Genomic DNA, 22,021 nt, shown 5'->3' with positions numbered 1-22,021 from the left:
AGTGAAGCTTTACAGCTCCAAAACGTGGTCGTTTCTGGAACCAAACTTGATTCATTCATCTCACAATTCTCCACCTTGAATCAAAGTTTATCCTCACTCTAAATCCTTCTCCAACCCTTATGCATATCACTGACTGCACAAGCCAGCTAGGTCCAGACAGGCTCTGAACTTAGCCACAGGAATCACCTTTGTAAAAGCATCTGCAGGATTCTCATCAGTATGAATCTTCACCATTTTTACAGCACCCCTTGACACTTCATTTCTGATAAAATGGAGCTTAATGTCTATATGCTTTGTCTTCTCATGGTGTGCAGGGTTTTTGCTCAAGTGTATGGTACTTGAGCTGTCACAATAGACTGATACTGACTTCTGATTTAATCCCAACTCTGTCACCAACCCCTTGAGCCAAAGTGCTTCCTTTACAGCTTCTGTAGCAGCTGTATACTCAGCTTCAATAGTTGAAAGGGCTACTACACTTTGTAGTGTTGCCTTCTAATTTACAGCACAACCATTTAACATGAACAAATATCCTGTAAGAGACCTTCTCCTATCTAAATCTCCTGCATAATCTGAGTCAACATACCCCTTCAGAACCTCATCACTTGCTTCTGTTTTGCCATACATCAGACCCCAATTTATAGTGCCATTTAGATACCTGAGTATCCATTTTACTGCCTTCCAATGGTCTTCCCCAGGCTGTGCCATGTATCTGCTGACTACACTGACAGCATGAGCTATGTCTGGCCTAGTTAAGACCATTGCATACATAAGGCAGCCTACTGCATTTGCATAGGGTACACTTGCCATATCTTGCTTCTCAGCTTCTGTTTGAGGGCATTGTAACTTGCTTAATCTGAAATGTGAAGCCAATGGTAGTTGCACAGGTTTAGCCTTGCTCATGTCAAATGTTTCTAACACCTTTCTCAAGTATTTTTCCTGTGACAGAAACATGATCCCTTTACTTCTATTCCTTCTGATCTCCATTCCTAGAATTTTTCTTGCATACCCCAGGTCTTTCATTTCGAATTCTGAATTCAGCAGCACCTTGAGCTTATCAATTTCTTCTCTATCTTTGCAAGCAACCAGCATGTCATCTACATATAGAATGAGGTATATGTACAAACCATCCTTGATTGTCTTGTAGTAAACACAGCAGTCATAGCTGCATTTGATGAACTCATGTAGTTGCATGAATTCATCAAATCTGAGGTACCACTGTCTGGGGGACTGCTTAAGCCCATAGAGTGACTTCTTTAGCTGACACACATGGTCTTCCTTGCCTGGGAACTCATACCCTTCAGGCTGGGACATCAGTATTTCTTCCTCAAGCCTTCCATGTAAAAATGATGTCTTGACATCGAGTTGATCAAGCTCCATGTCTTGCACAGCTGTTATGGCTAATATAACCCTAATTGAGGCATGTCTGACCACTGGAGAAAACACTTCTTTAAAATCTATCCCCTCCTTTTGTGTATAACCCTTGGCCACAAGCCTGGCCTTGAATCTCCTTGGTTCAGATCCAACTGTGCCTTCCTTGATTTTAAAGATCCATTTGCAACCAACCACTCTCCTATTTCCAGGCTTCTTGACTAGCTCCCATGTGTTGTTTTTGTAGAGGGAGGCCATTTCATCATCCATAGCTCTCTGCCATTCTTCTTTGAACAAGCTCTGGGTTGCTTCCTTAAAATTCTTTGGTTCCTCATCATCTATATCTTTTGCAGCTGCAAGAGCAAAGCCTATTAAATCTGCATAGCCATATCTCCTTGTTGGTTTAATCTGCCTTTTCTTTCTATCTCTGGTGAGTTGGTATTCTTTGATTTGCTCCTGAGAACTTGACTGATCTTGAGGTGCCTGTGTGTCATCAGTAATTTCAGGAACAATATCTGATTCTGCAGCTTCAGTTGTGTTTCTGGAAGTAGATGACTCCACCTCAAACTCTAGCTTCTCTGTTAGTCTTGAATTTTCAGTTTCCAGATCAGGTTCATGATTTATCTTCATCAAACTGCCCTCATTAAACACCACATCCCTGCTTACTATACATTTTGGTGGCTTAAGGTCAGTGCACCAAATTTTAAACCCTTTGACTCCTTCTGGATAGCCTATGAAAATACCTCTCAAGGCTCTAGCAGCTAGCTTACCTTGACTGACATGAATATAAGCTGGGCAGCCAAATGCTTTAAGAATCCCATAGTCAGCAGTTTTCCCTGACCACATTTCGAAGGGTGTTTTGAAATTGATTCCAGTAGAGGGGCTTAGGTTGACAAGGTAACAAGCTGTGAGTAAGATTTCTACCCACAATGTTTTTAGGAGCTTGGACTGAATCAGCATACATCTTACCCTCTCCATAAGGGTCCTGTTCATCCTCTCAGCTAACCCATTCTGTTGTGGGGTCATCCTTACTGTCCTGTGTCTAGATATACCCTCATTTGCACAAAAGTTGTCAAATGGCTGGTTGCAGAATTCAAGACCATTATTAGTCCTCAGCTTTGTCAATCTTTTTCCAGTTTGGTTTTCTACCATCTGTTTCCATTCTTTAAACTTTTCAAAAGTCTGATCCTTGTTCTTTAACACATACACCCAGACTTTCCTAGAGAAATCATCTATGATGGATAAAAAATACATATTCCCTCCCAGAGATACACACTGTGCAGGTCCCCACAAGTCTAAGTGTGCATAATCCAGCCTCTCATTTGATTTCTGACTAGACCTTTTGAAGCTCCCTCTTGAAGACTTCCCTAGAACACAATCTTCACAAAACTCCAGATTTCTAATCTTGTCAGAACTAAACAACCCTTGTTTTGCTAACTCTTTTAACCCTCTCTCAGTCATGTGCCCCAGCCTTAGATGCCATAACCTGGTTTTATCTTCAGTATGCTTAATGGATACATCAGCTACTCCAGATATCACCTCACCATCTAAGATGTAAACCCCATTCTTCCTAGTCCCTGTCATGACTAGATTTGAACCATTCAGAACACTCAATTCACCAGATTCAAGCTTAATTCTACACCCTATTTGGTCCAATACTCCAAGAGAAATTAGATTTCTTTTCAAGTCTGGTACATGTCTGACTTGCCTAAGTACTCTTATAGAACCATCATGTAGCTTAAGACTTACATCCCCAATTCCAATGATTTTACAAATAGAGTTATTACCCATCATCACTCTACCTCCATCAAATGCTTGATATTCATTAAAGTAATTTCTAAAAGGGCACATGTGAAAGGTACATCCAGAGTCCAGAACCCATTTACCTTTTTGGCTGTCTTTTGTTGCCACACATACACCAGCAGACTCATATCCTTCCTCTTCTACTACAGCAGCATCTCCACTTTGATTTCTTGAATCTTTTGTCTTGAATTTCTTTTCTGGGCAATCCCTCTTAAAATGGCCTTCTTTGTGACACTGAAAGCATTTTAGATTTCTTTCTTTGTTCTTGAATTTGCCTTTCTTCTTTTTCTTGTCAGTTTTCACATTTGCTGTCAATCCTTCACTTCCACTATTTTCCAAATGCCCTTGTTTAGTTTGAAGTTCCCTGGTATTCAGGGCAGACTTTACTTCATCAAGTGTTAGGGTTTGTCTTCCATACATCAGGGCATCAACTAAATTTTCATAGGACTTTGGTAATGAACTGATAAGCAGAAGAGCCTTTCCTTCATCATCCAGAGCTGCATCAATGGTTTCCAGGGTATCACATACCTTGTTAAACTCATCAATGTGTTCTTCCAGTGAAGCACCTTCTGCCATTTTCAGTGTAAACATCCTCTTCTTGATGTAGAGTCTGTTTGCAAGAGACTTGGTCATATAAAGACTTTCCAGTTTGCTCCATAATCCAGCTACTATCTTCTCTTTGGCCACTTCTCTAATGACAGAATCACCAAGACTCAAGATTATTGTACTCCTGGCCTTTCTGTGAATTTCAGCAAATTCCTCTGGAGTCTTTGATGAAGAAACCCCTTTACCTTCCTTCATTTCAGGCTCAAATGCATCTCCCAAACCCTGAGTGATCAGCAAGGCTTCCATTTTTATCTTCCACATATTGAAATCATTCTTGCCTGTGAATTTTTCTATATCGACCTTAGAGGACACCATACTTGGACTTGATCACAAAACACCACAGCTCTGATACCAATTGTAGTGATTCAGCAAGCCTATAACCAAGCTAAACTGACCACTGCCCTAGGATGCTTGTGATTTAGTCAATGCAAGTTGCACACCCCCAAGATTTACTTAGACGAATTCACCCAAGAACAACAAAGAACAATAGCTAAGAACACAAACAAGAAATTGAAACAAGAACCAAGAAAAGAACCACAGACACCAATTGTAACGTGGTTCAGCTGAGCATGGAATGCTCAGCTTACATCCACGGGAGAAGCCTCAAGATGAGCTTTATTGATATTACAATAGAGATTGTTACAGAGCCTTTCAACAGACGTTACAGAGAACATATTAACCCTTTGTCTCTCTACAAACCCTCTCTGCAAGACTCACTCAATCGTTCTTGAATCACCCCAGAAAACCAGCCTTTATACTCTGTTCTGGGCAGCTAGCTTGAATTCTAGAATAAGCAGCTCGATGACACGTGGTTTAACAACCTTAACGAACTTTGATAACCTTCGTCACATGCTTCCTCACGTGGTTACTTAAACTGATGTGCAAAACGCACTCAAGTCCTATCGTTTTGATCAGTTCGTTTTCTGTTGATAACCAGCTGAGAAGCACGTGAGTTTAGTGAAGCTTTACAGCTCCAAAACGTGGTCGTTTCTGGTGGGGGTGGGCAAAATCGGGTTCGGATCAACCCGATCGGGTTTCGGGTTGGTCGGGTTGGGTAAAAATTGATCCGAACTTCACCCGAACTTAAAACCCGATCCGATCCGATCCGAATTAATTCGGATCGGATTGGATCAGGTTAAAAAGTCGGGTGGAGTTCGGATTGGATCAGATGCGGGTTAAGTCGGGTTCGGATTAAATTCGGGTTATTCGGATGAAATCGGGTTAATTCGGGTCGGGTGAAATCGGATCGGATTCGGGTTAATTCGGGTTCGGATTAAATTCGGGTTATTCGGATCAATTCGGGTCAATTCGGGTTAAAATTAATTAATTTGGCAATTTGACAATTGGGGATCAAACGTAACTTTAATTGAATTACTCCATTAATTATCTTTAATTAGAGGGAAGAGAGTGAAAGGGAGGAAAAAGAAATTGTATGACTTTTAATAAAATAACTTATAAATTTAGAAATTATGTACATATGTTAAAATATTATTTGTTAATGGTTTCATATTAGATTATAAAGACCTAAAACATCACGCTAGAATTTCTCCAGTCCAAAATTTTTTCACAATCAAAAAATAAATTATTTTTTACAAATTTTAATCTTATCCTATGGTCATGTTTGTTCAAAATTCAAAGAAAACCTTAACAACTTGCTATGTGGCACAATAATAAGTCTTAAACTCTTAATGTCTTATAGTAAAAGATAAAACCCATTAAATCTAATATTAAAATATAATAAATCACAAAAAAAGAAAACCCTCTACCAAATGGCATAACTCAATCAGTGGACTAGAATCCACATTAATTTTGTCCTGGGGCCACACGTTGATACTTGATAAGGAAACATTTTTTTTTTCTATTTTTTTTTCTTTTTGGCTTTTTGCCATGGGGACCTCTGGAGAAGTGGAGATACAGCCGTTTAAAAGAAAACTTACATACACTTTGCAATTTGCATACACTTTATCTAATCCAAAAGACAAACACAACAAACGTAAGGGATTGATTCATTTTCATTCTGGCAATAACAACATGAACGTGCATGTCCTTTATAAAACAAGGACATTTCTCTTTCACTATTGTCACCTTGCTAACTAAGATATTTCTTTCCCACCTTCCTTGTCCTCCCTCATTCATTCATCCATTCATTTCAACCAACAAAAAAAGAAAACTACTATAGAATTAAATTCAAATGATTCAAAATTAAAAATTAACACAAAGCATAAAATTAAAATTAACACAAAGTTTAAATTTAATAGTCTCCATCCAAAGCGCAATGTCCAATTCTAAAATCTAAACATTAATCTTTAGAACACAAAATTAAACATAATTAAATAGTTTCCATTTTCCAAAACACAAATGACAAAGTTCCAAAATCCAAAACACAACAAAATTTAAATGTAAATCTAGATCAACTTCCTCTACGACTCCACCGTTCCTCGCAAGCACTTTGACAACTTTTAACTTCAATTTCTTCTACTCCAAGTCGAAGAATTGAAGCATATATCCCCTAGGAAAAAATTGAAAAAATAATAGATAATCATTTAACTACTTTCTTTAAGCCACATGACAAATAAAGGGACATTAAACACAAACACATATGCCCAATTCATGTGTGTACTTGATTAAATATAAGAAAAAAAATTAAGTCAATTGTGGCTTATTTCATGGCATTCATCATCAAGTAAATTTAATAATAATCTTAATTCCTAGGTAATACCATTCCAACAATTTCAATGTGTCTAAAATAAATGAAACAATTATAAATTAAAACTATAACAACTATTATCTATTATTATAGTGTAAATTACAACCTAAACATATAATATGAAATTATAAATAATAATATATATTAAGAATTACCTTTCAAATATCCATAACACCCATATCAGCGCTCACTGTTTCCACCGTTGAAGCTTGTGATCTTACAAACTCTTTAAAATGTTAAAAAAAAATGAAATTAGTAAGTAACTTAAGTACATGTAGATGCTATTTATAAAGTTATAATACATCTTAAATTTATAAAATATGAGAAAAATATTACCTTCTTGTAGCTCCATATGGAATATCTGCTCTTTAATATCTTCCTGAAGGTTATAGACAGGATTAGCAAAAAGTTTAGTTTGTAACCAATTTTCGGTACATATCAATGCCTCAACCATACAAGGGGTCAAAGAACTCCGATATTCGTCAATGACGCGATGCCCTGTGCTAAAGGCAGATTCAGATGCCACTGTGGAAACAGGAACAGCGAGGACATCCCTTGCAATTTTCTCTAATATTGGATACTTCGATCCATTAACCTTCCACCAAAGCAAAACATTGAGCTTAAGATTGCTTGGATCTTCAACTGGGTCACTCAAATATCGTTCCACCTCAGATACTACTCTCTTGCCCTCATTCTGAACAAACACTTTCTGAGCATACCCAAAGAAAGGGCGAGAAACTCGGAAAATGTCATCACCATCACCACTAGGACCCTCCGGCAAACCAACCTTATTTGTAAAATAAGGAGAATAACTTGTACCACCATAACTGCCACTAGGAGCACTCTCACTACACATCGATGGTGTGGAACTAGAGCACATTGCACTATATGCATCATAAAGCTCATTCAACAAATCTTTCACTGCTTTGGTCATTTCTTCAACTTTCCAACCATCATTGGCAAAAATGATCTCAAAAATATGTTTGGCAAAGTCCATTTTAGCTCGTGGATCAAGAATAGAGGCAACAATCAACATTTTATTTATCTTCCCCGAAGACTCCCAATATTTATCAAATTTTTCCCTCATTTGATAAGCCATAGCCACCACCCAAGGATCTCTACTTCCTTCTAATGCAGTCAATGAGCTCTCAATTAAGCCAATGGTATCATAACAAAGATTAGAAGTCACACTCAAAGAAGCAGAAAATAACAATGTGGCATCATAAAATACCTTCAAAAACTTCACAATTCGCCCTGCACTCTGTTGAGTATTAGAAAATGCATATTTATAAAGGAGAAAACCGTCATTTTACATTTTAAGTCTTACTAACAACCCTTACTTTTATATATTTAACCTTCTTGTGATTTAATTACATGTGTTTTATTTTAATTAAGTATTTTATGTATTTTAGGGGCATTATAGTCATTTCACAATAAAGGAGAGATCAGACGGCAAAACGGACATCACTTTTGAACTCAGGACGGTCGAAAACCTTAGGAGGAGCATAAAAGGAAAAATGGCACTATTCACATGTACGGTACTATTCACGTGTACGGTACTGTATACGTTACTGTTCACGACACTGTTCACATAGACGGATGATGACGTGGCATTGACCGATGATGTGGCATTGACTGATGAGGTGTCACGATCCTGTTGGACTAAAATTCTTATGTACTGTTGATGGTGACGTGGCAGCATATCAGTGGACGAAAAATCTCGCGTACGGTGCATGCATCACACAGGATTATTTTCAACCAAACCGCGTTACTGTTCATCCGGGTCAAACCGCGTTACTGTTCAAAGTCGGGTCAAACCGTGTTACTGTTCATCCGCGTGGTCAAACCGTGGACTGTTGACTGATGACGTGGCGCAATCCTGAGCGTCCAAACTGTTTTTAATCCGATGGCCATGATTTACTCCATGTATCTATAAAAAGGGGGCCTCCCCCCCTAATTTGATATCTCTGAATCCATTTTTGGGATCCATTTTCTGTAATTCCCTCTCCATCTTGTATTTTCTTCGTATTTTAATAAATTCCCATTTTGCCCCTAGTTCAACTATGAGTGGCTAATTTACTTTCAAGCTTGGGTTGAAGGTGAAGTCTCAACATGTGTCATGGGCTTAATTTGGTAAATTTATTTTCTCTTCCCCTCTAATTTTTGTGGATGTTTTGACTTCTCGTCGACAAATAATAATAGTCTTGTCTAGATACCGCCTTGGTTACACCGGCTCTCTAGTATAAGGTTATTATTATTTGGCACAATAAGCCCTTAGCACCATATTGATTAGAGCGTGGTTCATGAGGTGTGGATTCCCCCCTCATGATTTAATTGGCATTAATACGGATTATTTAGCCCATGATGCATGTTGATACGGATCCAGATACCCAAGTATGTCATTTCAATAGAATTCTCTTCAATTTCTTCTCGCCATTTCAATACCAATTTTAGAATTTATTCTCGTCATTTTAATTTAAGTTGTAGCATATTTCAAATCATTTCCACCATAATTCCAACCACCCATTTACAAAATTAATTCTATATATAATTAAAATCCACCTCCTCGTGGGATCGACACTCGTCACCATTGATCTACACTACAACAGATTCGTGCGCTTGCGAGTACATTAAAATTTGCACAACAAGTTTTTGGCGCCGTTGCCGGGGAGGTAAGTAATTTTAATTCATAGAATTAATTTTTTGTGAATAATTTCTTTTATTTGTTTTCTTGTATTTTTTTTTATTAAATTAAAAAAAAAAAAAAAAAGTGAATCTACATTTAAAGGTTAGTATTTCTTTTCTTTTTCTCTTCTTTAAAATTTTGTAATTTAATTTTCCATTTATTTTTCTTTGTAATTTTTTTTTTGTTTATCTTATTAATTTAATTTTTAGTTAATTTCTTTCACGTATTTATTTTTGTGTATTTTTATAGAAAGGTTGTAATAGCGCAATAAGGTTAGTATCGTAATTTCTCCCTCTTCTTTATTTTTATTTGTTTTGTTCCCATCTTTATTTTTATTTTATTTATTTTGCATGCATGGTCGTAGGTCATTATTACCTAATCTTGAACCTATAGACCTTGAATTAGAAAAAACACTTCGCACACACAAACACGTTAAAAATAAAATGGATTTACAAGCACCACAGGAGAGGCCATTTAAGGACTATTTTAGTCCCTTAGCTAATTTGAGCACGTCATGCATAAGATACCCAAATGTAGCTGCTAGGAGTTTTGAATTAAAACCTAGTGTGTTAAATTGTCTCCCTACATTTTATGGCCTAGAAAATGAGGATCCATATAATCATTTGAATGATTTTCATGCCATTTGTCAAACATTCAAATATGAGAATTTTTCAGATGATGATGTTAAACTTAGACTATTCCCATTTTCTTTAAAAGATAGAGCTCGTTCATGGCTTAATACATTGCCTGCTAATAGCATTGCATCATGGGAACAAATGGTTACAAAATTTTTAAATAAATATTTCCCAGTGCATAAAACCAATGCTATTCGCAGGGAAATCTCGGAGTTTACCCAGAAAGATGACGAGCAATTTTTCGAAACATGGGAGCGATTCAATGGGCTACTCTTGAAGTGTCCACATCATGGGTACGAGAAATGGCACCAATGCCAATACTTTTTGGAGGGATTACTACCAAATGTGCAAGAATGGCTAATGGCAACAAGTGGAGGAGAGCTAATGTCAAAAAGTGCATCAGAAATTTGGGAATTCTTCCAGCGACAAGCGGATAATTCCCAACAACGGAGTCGATCACTCAGGACTACTAGAAGAATTAAAGGAGTGAATGAGGTTCAAATTGGCGAATCAAGTTCAGAAATTAAAGAAGTCAAAGCGATAATTGAAGGTCTCTCTCGACAAATAGCATCATTATCGACTGCTAAATCAACAGAGCCACATGACCATGACTCATACTCAGATCAAGCCAATGCCATAGGTGTAATGAGAAAGCCATCAAATTACAACCCATACTCCAACACATATAACCCTGGATGGAGAGACCACCCCAATTTTTCATGGTCTCAAGGATTCCAACAGAATGGACCAATAGCTCCAGCTCCACCAATTCCACAAAATCCTCAAGCCTCTCAGCCCCCATTTAGACCATACAATCAAAACCAGAATTACTCTCAACCCAGACCATGGGAGGATTCATTCCAGAATCTCAAGAATCTTACTCACTCCACGATTGAGCAACAGAACCGCACCATTGATGGACTACGAAATGAGTTGAGAGCAGGCTTCAACTCACAAGCTCAATCAGTTTCAAGCCTGGAGAAGATGGTGGGACAACTCGCTTCTTCAGTTCAGACCTTGGCAATGACTGTTGAGAAAGGAAAATTTCCAAGTCAACCAGTGCCTAATCCTAAAGGAGTGCATGAAGCGAGTACCAGTTCACCACAGCAGCATGGAGAGGTCAAAGCAATAATGACCTTGCGAAAAGGAAAAGAAATCAACAATAAAGTGGAGATGCCGGTGACAAAGGAAAATCAAATTGTACCTGTGAACGTTGAGGACTCACCACCGGAGGAGAGAGAAGAAGCCAACCTACGAGAATACGTTCCCAAAGCTCCATTTCCTCAGAGGTTAGCGAAAGGAAAAAAGGGAAAATCTACAGGTGAGATTCTCGAAATCTTCAAACAGGTAAGTGTTAACATCCCTTTACTTGATGCTATAAAGCAAGTTCCATCTTATGCCAAGTTTCTTAAAGATTTGTGTACTAAAAAGAGAAACATGCATGTTCAAAAGAAGGCATTTTTAACAGAAAACGTTAGTTCTATACTCCAACATAAAATTCCTTTAAAATGCAAAGACCCAGGCTCCCCCACTATCTCATGTAGTATAGGGAACCACACAATTGAGAATGCTTTGTTGGATTTAGGAGCTAGTGTAAATCTGTTACCTTATTCAGTGTTTGTGAAACTTGGACTTGGAGAATTACACCCAACTCCAGTGGTGTTACAGCTTGCAGATCGGTCCACGAAAATACCTCGTGGTATTGTGGAGGACGTGCTTATCCAGGTAGACAAGTTTTATTTTCCTGTTGATTTCATTGTAATTGACACTCAACCAATACAGGATTCAAGGAAGCACATCCCCATTATTCTAGGCCGACCTTTCTTGGCAACTGCAGATGCTCACATTCAATGCAGGACTGGAAATATGCAGTTGTCTTTCGGCAACATGACTATGGAGCTGAACATCTTCAACATTGCCAAACAACCTCACAGTGCAGATGATGGAATTGTTGATGTGGATTTAATTGAAGCATTAGTTGATGACACTTTTCTTTCAAACCTTAGTGATGATCCCTTACAAACATGTTTAACTCACTTTGGTTTTGATTTTGATATTGACAGATCAGTTGATGAGGTCAACGCCCTGCTTGACTCAACACCATCCATGGACACTAATAAATGGAAGTCAAGAGTTGAACAACTAGCACCATCAGAGAAGAAACTCATCCCATCATCAGAATCACCACCGAAACTCGAGCTCAAACCATTGCCCAACACTTTGGAATATGCGTTTTTGGGAGAAAAAAGTACTCTGCCGGTAATCATCTCATCATCCCTAAATGACGAACAAAAAGGTAAGTTGTTGGATGTTTTAAAAGATCACAAAGGAGCATTAGGATGGACCATAGCAGACATAAAAGGTATAAATCCAGTAGACTGCATGCATTACATTCACCTTGATGAAAATGCTAAATCTACTAGGGAAATGCAACGTCGGTTAAATCCTAATATGAAAGAAGTGGTTAGAACTGAAGTCCTTAAGCTATTAGATGCATGTATCATTTACCCCATTTCTGATAGTTCATGGGTCAGTCCTGTACAAGTTGTCCCTAAAAAGTCAGGAGTCACAGTAGTTACCAATGCTGATAATGAATTGATACCCACTAGAGTGACTACAGGATGGCGTGTATGCATTGATTATAGAAAATTGAATTCTGTCACACGTAAAGACCATTTTCCTTTACCATTTATTGATCAAATGCTTGATAGATTAGCAGGTCATGAATTTTATTGCTTTCTAGATGGCTACTCAGGATATAATCAGATTCCCATAGCACCAAAAGATCAAGAGAAAACTACTTTCACTTGCCCTTTTGGCACATTTGCATATAGGAGAATGCCATTTGGATTATGTAATGCACCTGCTACATTTCAACGATGCATGCTAAGCATTTTTTATGATATGGTTGAACGATTTCTTGAAGTCTTTATGGATGACTTTTCTGTCTTTGGTGATTCATTTGATCAATGTTTACATCATCTAACACTAGTTCTGCAGAGATGTATCGAGAAGAACTTGGTCTTAAATTGGGAGAAATGCCATTTTATGGTAAAACAAGGTATTGTTCTCGGTCACATCATTTCGAGTAAAGGTATTGAGGTTGACAAAGCCAAGGTGGATCTCATTTCTAATCTTCCTCCACCCAAAACAGTCAGAGAAGTAAGATATTTCCTTGGGCATGCTGGTTTCTATAGACGTTTCATTAAAGATTTTAGCAAAGTTTCTAGACCCTTATGCAATTTACTTGCTAAGGATGTACCTTTTATCTTTAATGATTCATGTCTTATGGCGTTTGAAAAATTAAAACAGTTGTTGACATCATCACCCATCATTCAGGCCCCGAACTGGAAATTACCATTTGAGCTCATGTGTGATGCATCTGATTATGCAGTAGGAGCAGTATTAGGACAAAGAGTTGATCGAATTCCCCATGTTATTTACTATGCTAGTATGACATTAAATGATGCACAGTTGAACTATTCAACTACTGAAAAAGAAATGCTAGCAGTAGTGTTTGCATTAGAAAAATTTCGATCTTATCTCATTGGTTGTAAAATAATTGTGTTCACAGATCATGCTGCTCTTAAATATCTTCTCACAAAGAAAGATGCAAAAGCTAGACTAATTCGTTGGGTGTTACTTTTGCAGGAGTTTGACTTGGAATTCAAAGATAAGAAAGGGACAGAAAATGTTGTGGCGGACCACCTCTCTCGTCTCCATTTTGACACAATTACAGAATCATTACCATTGAATGAGTCATTTCCAGATGAACAATTAATGAATGTGGAAGTATTACCTTGGTATGCTGATATAGTTAATTATCTTGTTACAGGTAAACTTCCAGAGCATTGGACCAAGCAAGACAAGGCTAAATTCTTTGCAGAGATAAAGAATTTCTTTTGGGATGACCCGTATTTGTTCAAGTATTGTGCAGACCAAATTGTGTCAACGAATGGGGAGCATTACGCGAAGGAACATGATGCCACTAAATCCAATTTTAGTGGTTGAGATTTTTGACGTATGGGGTATCGACTTCATGGGACCCTTTCCCCCGTCTTTTGGTCATCAATACATATTGGTTGCTGTTGACTATGTATCAAAATGGGTAGAAGCAATTCCATGTAGGACCAATGATCACAAGGTGGTGATAGCATTTTTGAAAAGCAATATTGTTTCACGCTTTGGATTCCCTCGAGCGATAATCAGTGATGGTGGTGCCCACTTTTGTAACAAAGCATTCAAAGCTCTTTTGACAAAGTATTCAATCACACACAAAGTGGCAACTCCGTATCATCCGCAAACCAGTGGCCAAGTTGAGATATCCAATCGAGAAATAAAGCACATATTAGAAAAAACGGTGAGGCCAGACAGGAAAGATTGGTCATTAAGACTTGATGATGCATTATGGGCATATAGAACGGCTTTCAAGACCCCGATTGGGATGTCACCCTACAGGCTAGTGTATGGAAAAGCTTGCCACCTACCTGTGGAGCTCGAGCATCGTGCATATTGGGCCATCAAGAAATTCAATTTTGACATGCAGCAAGCCAGCTCAGAAAGAAGATTACAGCTGGCAGAACTTGAAGAAATTCGCAATGACGCGTACGAAAATGCCAAGATTTACAAGCAACGAATGAAAGTCTTCCATGATAAGCAAATTATGAGAAAATCGTTCACTCCAGGTCAGAAAGTGCTTTTATTCAATTCTCGCTTGCACCTATTCCCAGGTAAGTTACGCTCTCGTTGGTCTGGTCCCTTTATTGTTCATACTGTTTTTCCACATGGGGCAATTGAAATTAAAGACCCAAAGAATGGTGTCACGTTTAAAGTTAATGGTCAAAGATTAAAGTCATATCTAGAGTACCAACCACATGAAGAAGACACCGAAATAAATTTGAGTGACCCACCAAATTTGAATTGATTTTTTTTTTTCTCTTTTCGTTGATTTGATTTTTCTTTCTTTCTTTTTATTATTATTCTTTTGCTAATTGAAATTGTTTTTGCATAAGTGTGTTTATTTTACCATTAAGTTTTCTCTTATCATTGTTAATCATGAGTCTCATACTTAGACCGTTCCTCCTGAACATTCTTAAACCACTTCAACGTGTCAAAACTCATCTCAAAAGACAGATTCAATTTTGTAAAACACATCGCATTTGGACTCTACAACCACCAGAGTTAGTAGCCTATGTTGAGGGTTTAGAACACCAACTCAGAGACATTGAGAGAAGTGTTTACGACATCCAGTTGGAGCTTGAGGTAAATTCAATAAGAGGACGATTTTAATTTTCTTTGTGTGTTTTAATTTGTTTTTCTATTTGTGTGCTTTAGTTTGTTACCCCGGTGAAGTGGCGGATAACGGTACTCCGTGACAATCAAGTCGGTTACTTCAGTTTCCCATAATAACTGATATTCTGAGGCGAAGGTATGGACAGAAACGAGATTCTAGCGAAGCTTCACAAGCGATTCCCTTCACTTCCTCAGAATGCCCTCCTTACGATCTATAAAGCTCGGTCCGAACGCATGCGATTACTCATGAGGAATAACATACCTGCTGACATCCGTTGGTTAATCGAGGCTAAAGTACGATCGGCAGGTGAGTTACCTCCAAAATTTATTGCATACATGCCTGGTTGTGGTAAAGGAAATTATGCAAGAAAACGACGAGCTCGAAGAATTTCTGTTGCTTGTCATAAGTGTGCCAGAATGAGTTGCAATAAAAACCCATGTTCTTTAGGAATGGTGTCTGATAACAGGGAAGATAAGATTCAATTCATTAGGGATGGCTTGAATAAGGAGTCATTGGATGATATCCTTTTGTCTCTTGAAACGCATCCCAGTGGATATGTGCAAGGAGCGATTCTCCAGTTATGGCCGTTATTCCAGAAAGAGCATGCACGATATAGTCTCGGGAATCTGACTATAAACGACCCTGTTTGCCAGTTTATAAGAAAACTGGATAGGAAGCCTATCCTCGACCCATAGAGGGCGTTCAAGCCGTTTCTGGACGTAAAACCAGAGGAAGATGTGAGCCACAGTCGCAACTACCTGTAAATATCCTTTTACTTTATTGTTATTTTATTTCACTATTGTCTTATTGTTTGCATTATTGTCTTTAATAATTTTATTACTGTTTGCTTTTTCCTTTTTACTGTTTTCTTTTTGACTTGCGAGCCACGTGCTTTAGCGTTATTTGACACTGACATATTACCTCATACACAACCATGACCCACTATCACCAAGACTCTTAAATGTGATTTCTTTTTTGTCAAGCACTCACAAATTGTTTTCGAGAAGTATCACAATGGCAGCTACTCCCAATAGACAATTCAAGAACATTTGTGTGCTTTCTGGATTTACTATGGCAAACATAAAGAGTTCGTTGAGGCAGCCATAGATCTTGGTCGAAGCATAGCAGCGAGAAAATTACACTTGGTGTATGGAGGAGGTAATCGAGGGTTATCAAAAATGGTCTCAGAAGCAGCTTTTATCAGAGGAAGTCAAGTGTTAGGCATCATCCCAAGAGTCTTAAAACCTTTGGGCAGTTCGTCTGACTCATCAACTGGAGAAGAGTTAGTCGTCTCAGGTATGCAAGAAAGAATAACTGAAATGCTTAATCATGCTGATGCATTTATTTTCCTTCCAGGAGATCTTGCAACACTAGAGGCACTTATCACGCTAGCATCTTGGGCCCATCTGCACATCCACCAAAAACCCATCGGTTTGTTAAATGTCAATAACTTTTATGATGGCTTTATCGCATTTCTTAACCATGCAATAAAAAACTATTTCATTCCCGCTAATGTGAAAAAACTCTTTATTTGTGCTCACACTGCTAATGAGCTACTTGATATGTTACAAGCTTATCGACCGGAGCCAGACCCCTGGACCTTTGTGTTGGAGCGTCCAAATAATGATGGTAACAGTAGCCGCAGTAAGAAGTACAAATTAGATTTAACTCTCCGCCTGTAAATATTTTCTTCTGTGTTGCACCACCCAGGTGATGTCTTCTAAACTCTACTTCTTTCATTTCAAACATTGAGGACAATGTTTCGTTCTGGTTGGGGGGAGGGAATAGTCGACAATTGTGAAATTTTGGTTAAGTTTTTACTAATTTTTTGTTGTAGAAACTAACTGTTGCTAACTTTTTGTGTTGAAGATGGCTGAATATGGAGTGTAGTTACTCTAGAAACGCATCTTCATTGTTTGAAAAAAAAAATTCAAAAAAAAAAAAAAAAATTCAGACATTTTCTTTTTCTTTATTATGTGTTTATGTTTATTTTTCTTCTTTAATTTCTCCTCTATAAATATACATTTTCCAACTTTTGAGTCGAAGATGGCTGAATATGGAGTGTAGTTCCTCTAGAAACGCATCTTCTTTTTTAAAAAAAAAAAAAAATCATTTTCGTTTTCTATCATTTTACGTGTAACTTTTCTAATTAGTTTTTATACATCATTTTCACATTTCTGCATGCATATTTTCCTTTCATGTTTAGAATAGGTTGGGGGGTAGAATGATGTTTAAAAAAAAAAATGTGTGATTTGTTTTAACATTGGATGACATGATTAATTTCAAATTTTAGTATTTGTATTATCTTTGGTCTTAAGTGATGTTACGCTATGTTTGCTACTTTACATGTTGATGTCGGAGACAAATGTGAGTTGCTTGAAGGAATGAACATGTCATAATAAGTACCAAGTGAGTTTTTGAGCCTATTATTTTTCTTGGAGAATAACCCTTTTGCCCACTCTTTATACAGCTTAACAGTTTATTATTTTATACACGATCTCTAAATTACTTTTGAGTTAACCCTTAAAAAAAAAATTATAAAATAAAAAAAAAGAGAAAAAAGAAAAAGAAAAAAGAGTGTGTTGCTACATTTGGAGGCCCATCTAACTAGTAGATATGGAAGATTATTTAGAGCCCTAAAAGACGATGGAAAGGCCATCTTTGATCCGTTTGAGCCTTTCTAGCCATCCCTTTTATTAAATATCCATAGTTAACCCTTTTGAGCCTTTAAAAAAAAAAAAAAAAACATTTTCTTTGTCAACTTATCATCTTGACCCACTCCGATTTGGAGTATTACCCGATGTCTTATAAGTTCCATCACCTATTTATGTTTGAGAAAATGTAAATAATTATGTTGTTCAGTGAAGTTATGCCAAAAAAAAAAAAAACCAAAAAAAAAAAAAAAAAAAAAAAAAACAAAAGTTGTTGTTTCAAAAGAATAAAAATAAGTGAAATCCACCTTGCAACTTCCAAAAAAAAAAAAAAAAAAAATTTCTCTGCATTTTTTTCAAACATACACTTTGTTTTCCTTATTTTCCTTCTTTGTTAGCCATGTCCCTAGCCTACGTTTCATCCTAATAAAAGTCCTTCTTGATTTTAGGGAACTATAGTTTGAAGTAGAAGCTAGTTATATGGGCTAAAAAGATGTAGTGACGCATAATTAAAAAAAAAAAAAGATAAATAAAGTGGGTTGACTAACATTTTATTTGACTTGAGATCGTATTATTTCTAAGCTGAGGGCATATTTATTTCATCTTGGTGAGAGCATGTGATATCACTTCTTTATTATTTTCTCTCTCAATTACCATTCATTGGAGTGACTATTTTTATTGGGATTAATTTATTTGTGAGAGTGTCACTACTTCCAGTGAGATTTTGGGGTTTGACATGTCATTCTTGAGAGTAGCTAAAACAAAGTCTACTGGGCTAATTCATGTGGATGGTTGATGTGGGTGTGATGTTGCTTTAGACTGGAGATAATGCTTATACTTTTATTTGAGTGTTATCATTAATCTGATGGAATAAATACGAGTGTTTCTATTAAAACAAAAAAAAAAAAAAATTATTTTGAATTTGAATTTTGTTTTCGCTTTATTTGCTAGGGACTAGCAATAAGCTGGTTGGGGGGTGTGTTGAGTATTAGAAAATGCATATTTATAAAGGAGAAAACCGTCATTTTACATTTTAAGTCTTACTAACAACCCTTACTTTTATATATTTAACCTTCTTGTGATTTAATTACATGTGTTTTATTTTAATTAAGTATTTTATGTATTTTAGGGGCATTATAGTCATTTCACAATAAAGGAGAGATCAGACGGCAAAACGGACATCACTTTTGAACTCAGGACGGTCGAAAACCTTAGGAGGAGCATAAAAGGAAAAATGGCACTATTCACATGTACGGTACTATTCACGTGTACGGTACTGTATACGTTACTGTTCACGACACTGTTCACATAGACGGATGATGACGTGGCATTGACCGATGATGTGGCATTGACTGATGAGGTGTCACGATCCTGTTGGACTAAAATTCTTATGTACTGTTGATGGTGACGTGGCAGCATATCAGTGGACGAAAAATCTCGCGTACGGTGCATGCATCACACAGGATTATTTTCAACCAAACCGCGTTACTGTTCATCCGGGTCAAACCGCGTTACTGTTCAAAGTCGGGTCAAACCGTGTTACTGTTCATCCGCGTGGTCAAACCGTGGACTGTTGACTGATGACGTGGCGCAATCCTGAGCGTCCAAACTGTTTTTAATCCGATGGCCATGATTTACTCCATGTATCTATAAAAAGGGGGCCTCCCCCCCCTAATTTGATATCTCTGAATCCATTTTTGGGATCCATTTTCTGTAATTCCCTCTCCATCTTGTATTTTCTTCGTATTTTAATAAATTCCCATTTTGCCCCTAGTTCAACTATGAGTGGCTAATTTACTTTCAAGCTTGGGTTGAAGGTGAAGTCTCAACATGTGTCATGGGCTTAATTTGGTAAATTTATTTTCTCTTCCCCTCTAATTTTTGTGGATGTTTTGACTTCTCGTCGACAAATAATAATAGTCTTGTCTAGATACCGCCTTGGTTACACCGGCTCTCTAGTATAAGGTTATTATTATTTGGCACAATAAGCCCTTAGCACCATATTGATTAGAGCGTGGTTCATGAGGTGTGGATTCCCCCCTCATGATTTAATTGGCATTAATACGGATTATTTAGCCCATGATGCATGTTGATACGGATCCAGATACCCAAGTATGTCATTTCAATAGAATTCTCTTCAATTTCTTCTCGCCATTTCAATACCAATTTTAGAATTTATTCTCGTCATTTTAATTTAAGTTGTAGCATATTTCAAATCATTTCCACCATAATTCCAACCACCCATTTACAAAATTAATTCTATATATAATTAAAATCCACCTCCTCGTGGGATCGACACTCGTCACCATTGATCTACACTACAACAGATTCGTGCGCTTGCGAGTACATTAAAATTTGCACAACACACTCTCCCAATCCTCAGGTCCAGGCGGGCCCACCCTCTTAACGTTATTTTTTTTCTCAAGAAAATATGCCTCATACGGTTTATCCACCTCTGCCATTCTATCAAATGCTGCCTGAAACTTCAACGCAGTCATCAACATTAAATAGGTGGAATTCCACCTAGTAGGACAATCTAAAACAACCGTTTCATTTGGACATTTCACTTGTTGAGCACACTGTTTAAATGCCTGTAGCCTCGTTGTGGAGGATCTCACATACTTCACAGCATTCCGGATGGCGGCAACACTAGCATGCAATTCATTCAACCCTGAAACAACAATCAAGTTCAAAATATGTGCACAACAACGCACATGCATATACTGAACCGCCAATACAATTGCATCATCATTCCTCCAACCAAGTGATTGCATAGTCACATAATTAACAGCAACATCATTTGTACTGGCATTATCAACAGTTATTGCAAACAACCTCTCTATCCCCCAATCTTGTAAACAAGCTACAATCTTTTTACCGATCGTTTTCCCTCTATGATCTTCAATCACACTGAAACTAATAATCCTTCTGTTCAAACACCAGTCACTATCAATAAAATGAGCTGTGATCACCATGTAGCTCATGTTTTGAACAGAAGTACATAAATCAGTGGTAAGAGACACTCGCTGTTTGTTGTTGCAAATCAAACTCTTCAACATTATCTTTTCTTCCAAAAATAAATCCATAACATCCCTACTAACAGTTCTCCGAGATGGCATAACAAACTGTGGAATGGCTACACTACAGAAATGCCTGAACCCTTTGTTATCCACAAAACTAAGTGGCAACTCACCCATAATGATCATTTTGGTGACTGCCCTTCTACAAGCGTCTTGACTCCACCCTTTAGCCAAAACCATATTACTTGCATTTCCTTCCCCACCCTCAGTTGTCAAGTTTTGTTGACTTCCCTCTTGTTGTTCCCGGAATGTCTTGTATGCAAGGCAAGCCAGTATATGATTTCTCATATTTGTAATCCCATCACGCCTTGAATGACATTGATATTGTCTACCACAATAGTTGCACTTGCATTTGTTTGGATTGTCCTCGAGCAGAGTAAAATGATTCCACGTCGCAGATCTTTTCTTCATCGCTGGTCTTTTCCGCTTTGCCTTTTGAGTTCCTTCCATTTGAACACTTTGATTGTCATCATCACTCATTGAATTCGATCTTGAGTGTCCAGACATCTAAACATACAAATAAATAATTATTAATCATTAATTCATAAATTAAAACAAAAAAAGACTATTAAAAAAAATCTACTTAATATTAGTATTACAAATTGATTCAAATAATTGTTAATTTAATTTATGAAACTTTTTGAAATCGATATTTCCAATTTTCCACCATAATGTTTATATATGATCAAGAATTCAAGATGCATATTCCATAAAAGAAAACCAAGAAATTAAAGTAATTATTTAATTTATAAATCTAATTATCCATTGGCCAAAATAAATAATATTAATTACATATCCGTATCTTAAATTCTTAATTCTTATTATGCCCACATTATATGTGCTTAACCACTTAATATTTACTTATTGGTTAATGGTTATCATGCAATTAATTAAATTGATTAATTATTTGTTGAAGTTAAAACTTGAAACTACTGCAATTAAATTGGTTAATTTTTTGTTGAAGTTGAAACTATTCTACAAATACACATATCATATAACATATATAATTATAATTTATATTGTAACATAATATTTAATTTTAATTTTTAATCTAAAATTACTATTCATACAAAAAATCAATTATTAATAAGTAACAGAAAATTAATGCCGGATTATTTTCATTTTATTGATAACATTTAACAATATATAATTAACATCTACAATTAACATTTCTCAAATAACATATAAAAAA

General features: G+C 36.9%; 1 protein-coding gene, 1 long non-coding RNA gene and 1 other non-coding gene across 3 annotated transcripts; all 3 read right to left on the bottom strand.

Moving 5' to 3' along the window:
- Positions 1 to 5,908: 5,908 nt before the first annotated feature.
- On the bottom strand, positions 5,909 to 6,896 carry LOC127903633 (uncharacterized). Its single transcript, XR_008056340.1, has 3 exons — positions 6,821 to 6,896; positions 6,640 to 6,710; positions 5,909 to 6,286 (listed from the first exon to the last, which is right to left on the bottom strand). It is a non-coding gene; the product is annotated as an uncharacterized LOC127903633 (long non-coding RNA).
- A 50-nt stretch (positions 6,897 to 6,946) lies between these two features.
- LOC127898891 (zinc finger BED domain-containing protein RICESLEEPER 2-like) lies at positions 6,947 to 21,336 on the bottom strand. The gene is made up of 4 exons (XM_052431397.1): positions 20,851 to 21,336; positions 20,185 to 20,775; positions 7,080 to 7,745; positions 6,947 to 6,982 (listed from the first exon to the last, which is right to left on the bottom strand). Exons 1-4 carry the CDS (start codon positions 21,334 to 21,336, stop codon positions 6,947 to 6,949), a joined length of 1,779 nt encoding a protein of 592 aa, XP_052287357.1.
- Positions 9,998 to 10,101, bottom strand: LOC127899020 (small nucleolar RNA R71). The gene has a single exon (XR_008050787.1). It is a non-coding gene; the product is annotated as a small nucleolar RNA R71 (small nucleolar RNA).
- Positions 21,337 to 22,021: the final 685 nt, after the last annotated feature.

Source organism: Citrus sinensis, chromosome 7 (genome assembly GCF_022201045.2).
Source record: "Citrus sinensis cultivar Valencia sweet orange chromosome 7, DVS_A1.0, whole genome shotgun sequence".
NCBI classification, from domain to species: Eukaryota; Viridiplantae; Streptophyta; class Magnoliopsida; order Sapindales; family Rutaceae; genus Citrus; species Citrus sinensis.
The sequence above is the reverse complement of the archived record's forward strand: the minus strand, read 5'-3'. Positions and strand labels throughout refer to the sequence as shown.

Coding starts and splice junctions, on each gene's coding strand:
- LOC127898891 (XM_052431397.1), bottom strand. CDS start 21,336: ATGTCTGGACACTCAAGATCGAATTCAATGAGTGATGATGACAATCAA. Junction 20,776..20,850: donor TTATGCCATCTCGGAGAACT/GTTAGTAGGGAT, acceptor AACAACAAACAG/CGAGTGTCTCTTACCACTGA. Junction 6,983..7,079: donor ATGTTTTGCTTTGGTGGAAG/GTTAATGGATCG, acceptor CCTTTAGCACAG/GGCATCGCGTCATTGACGAA.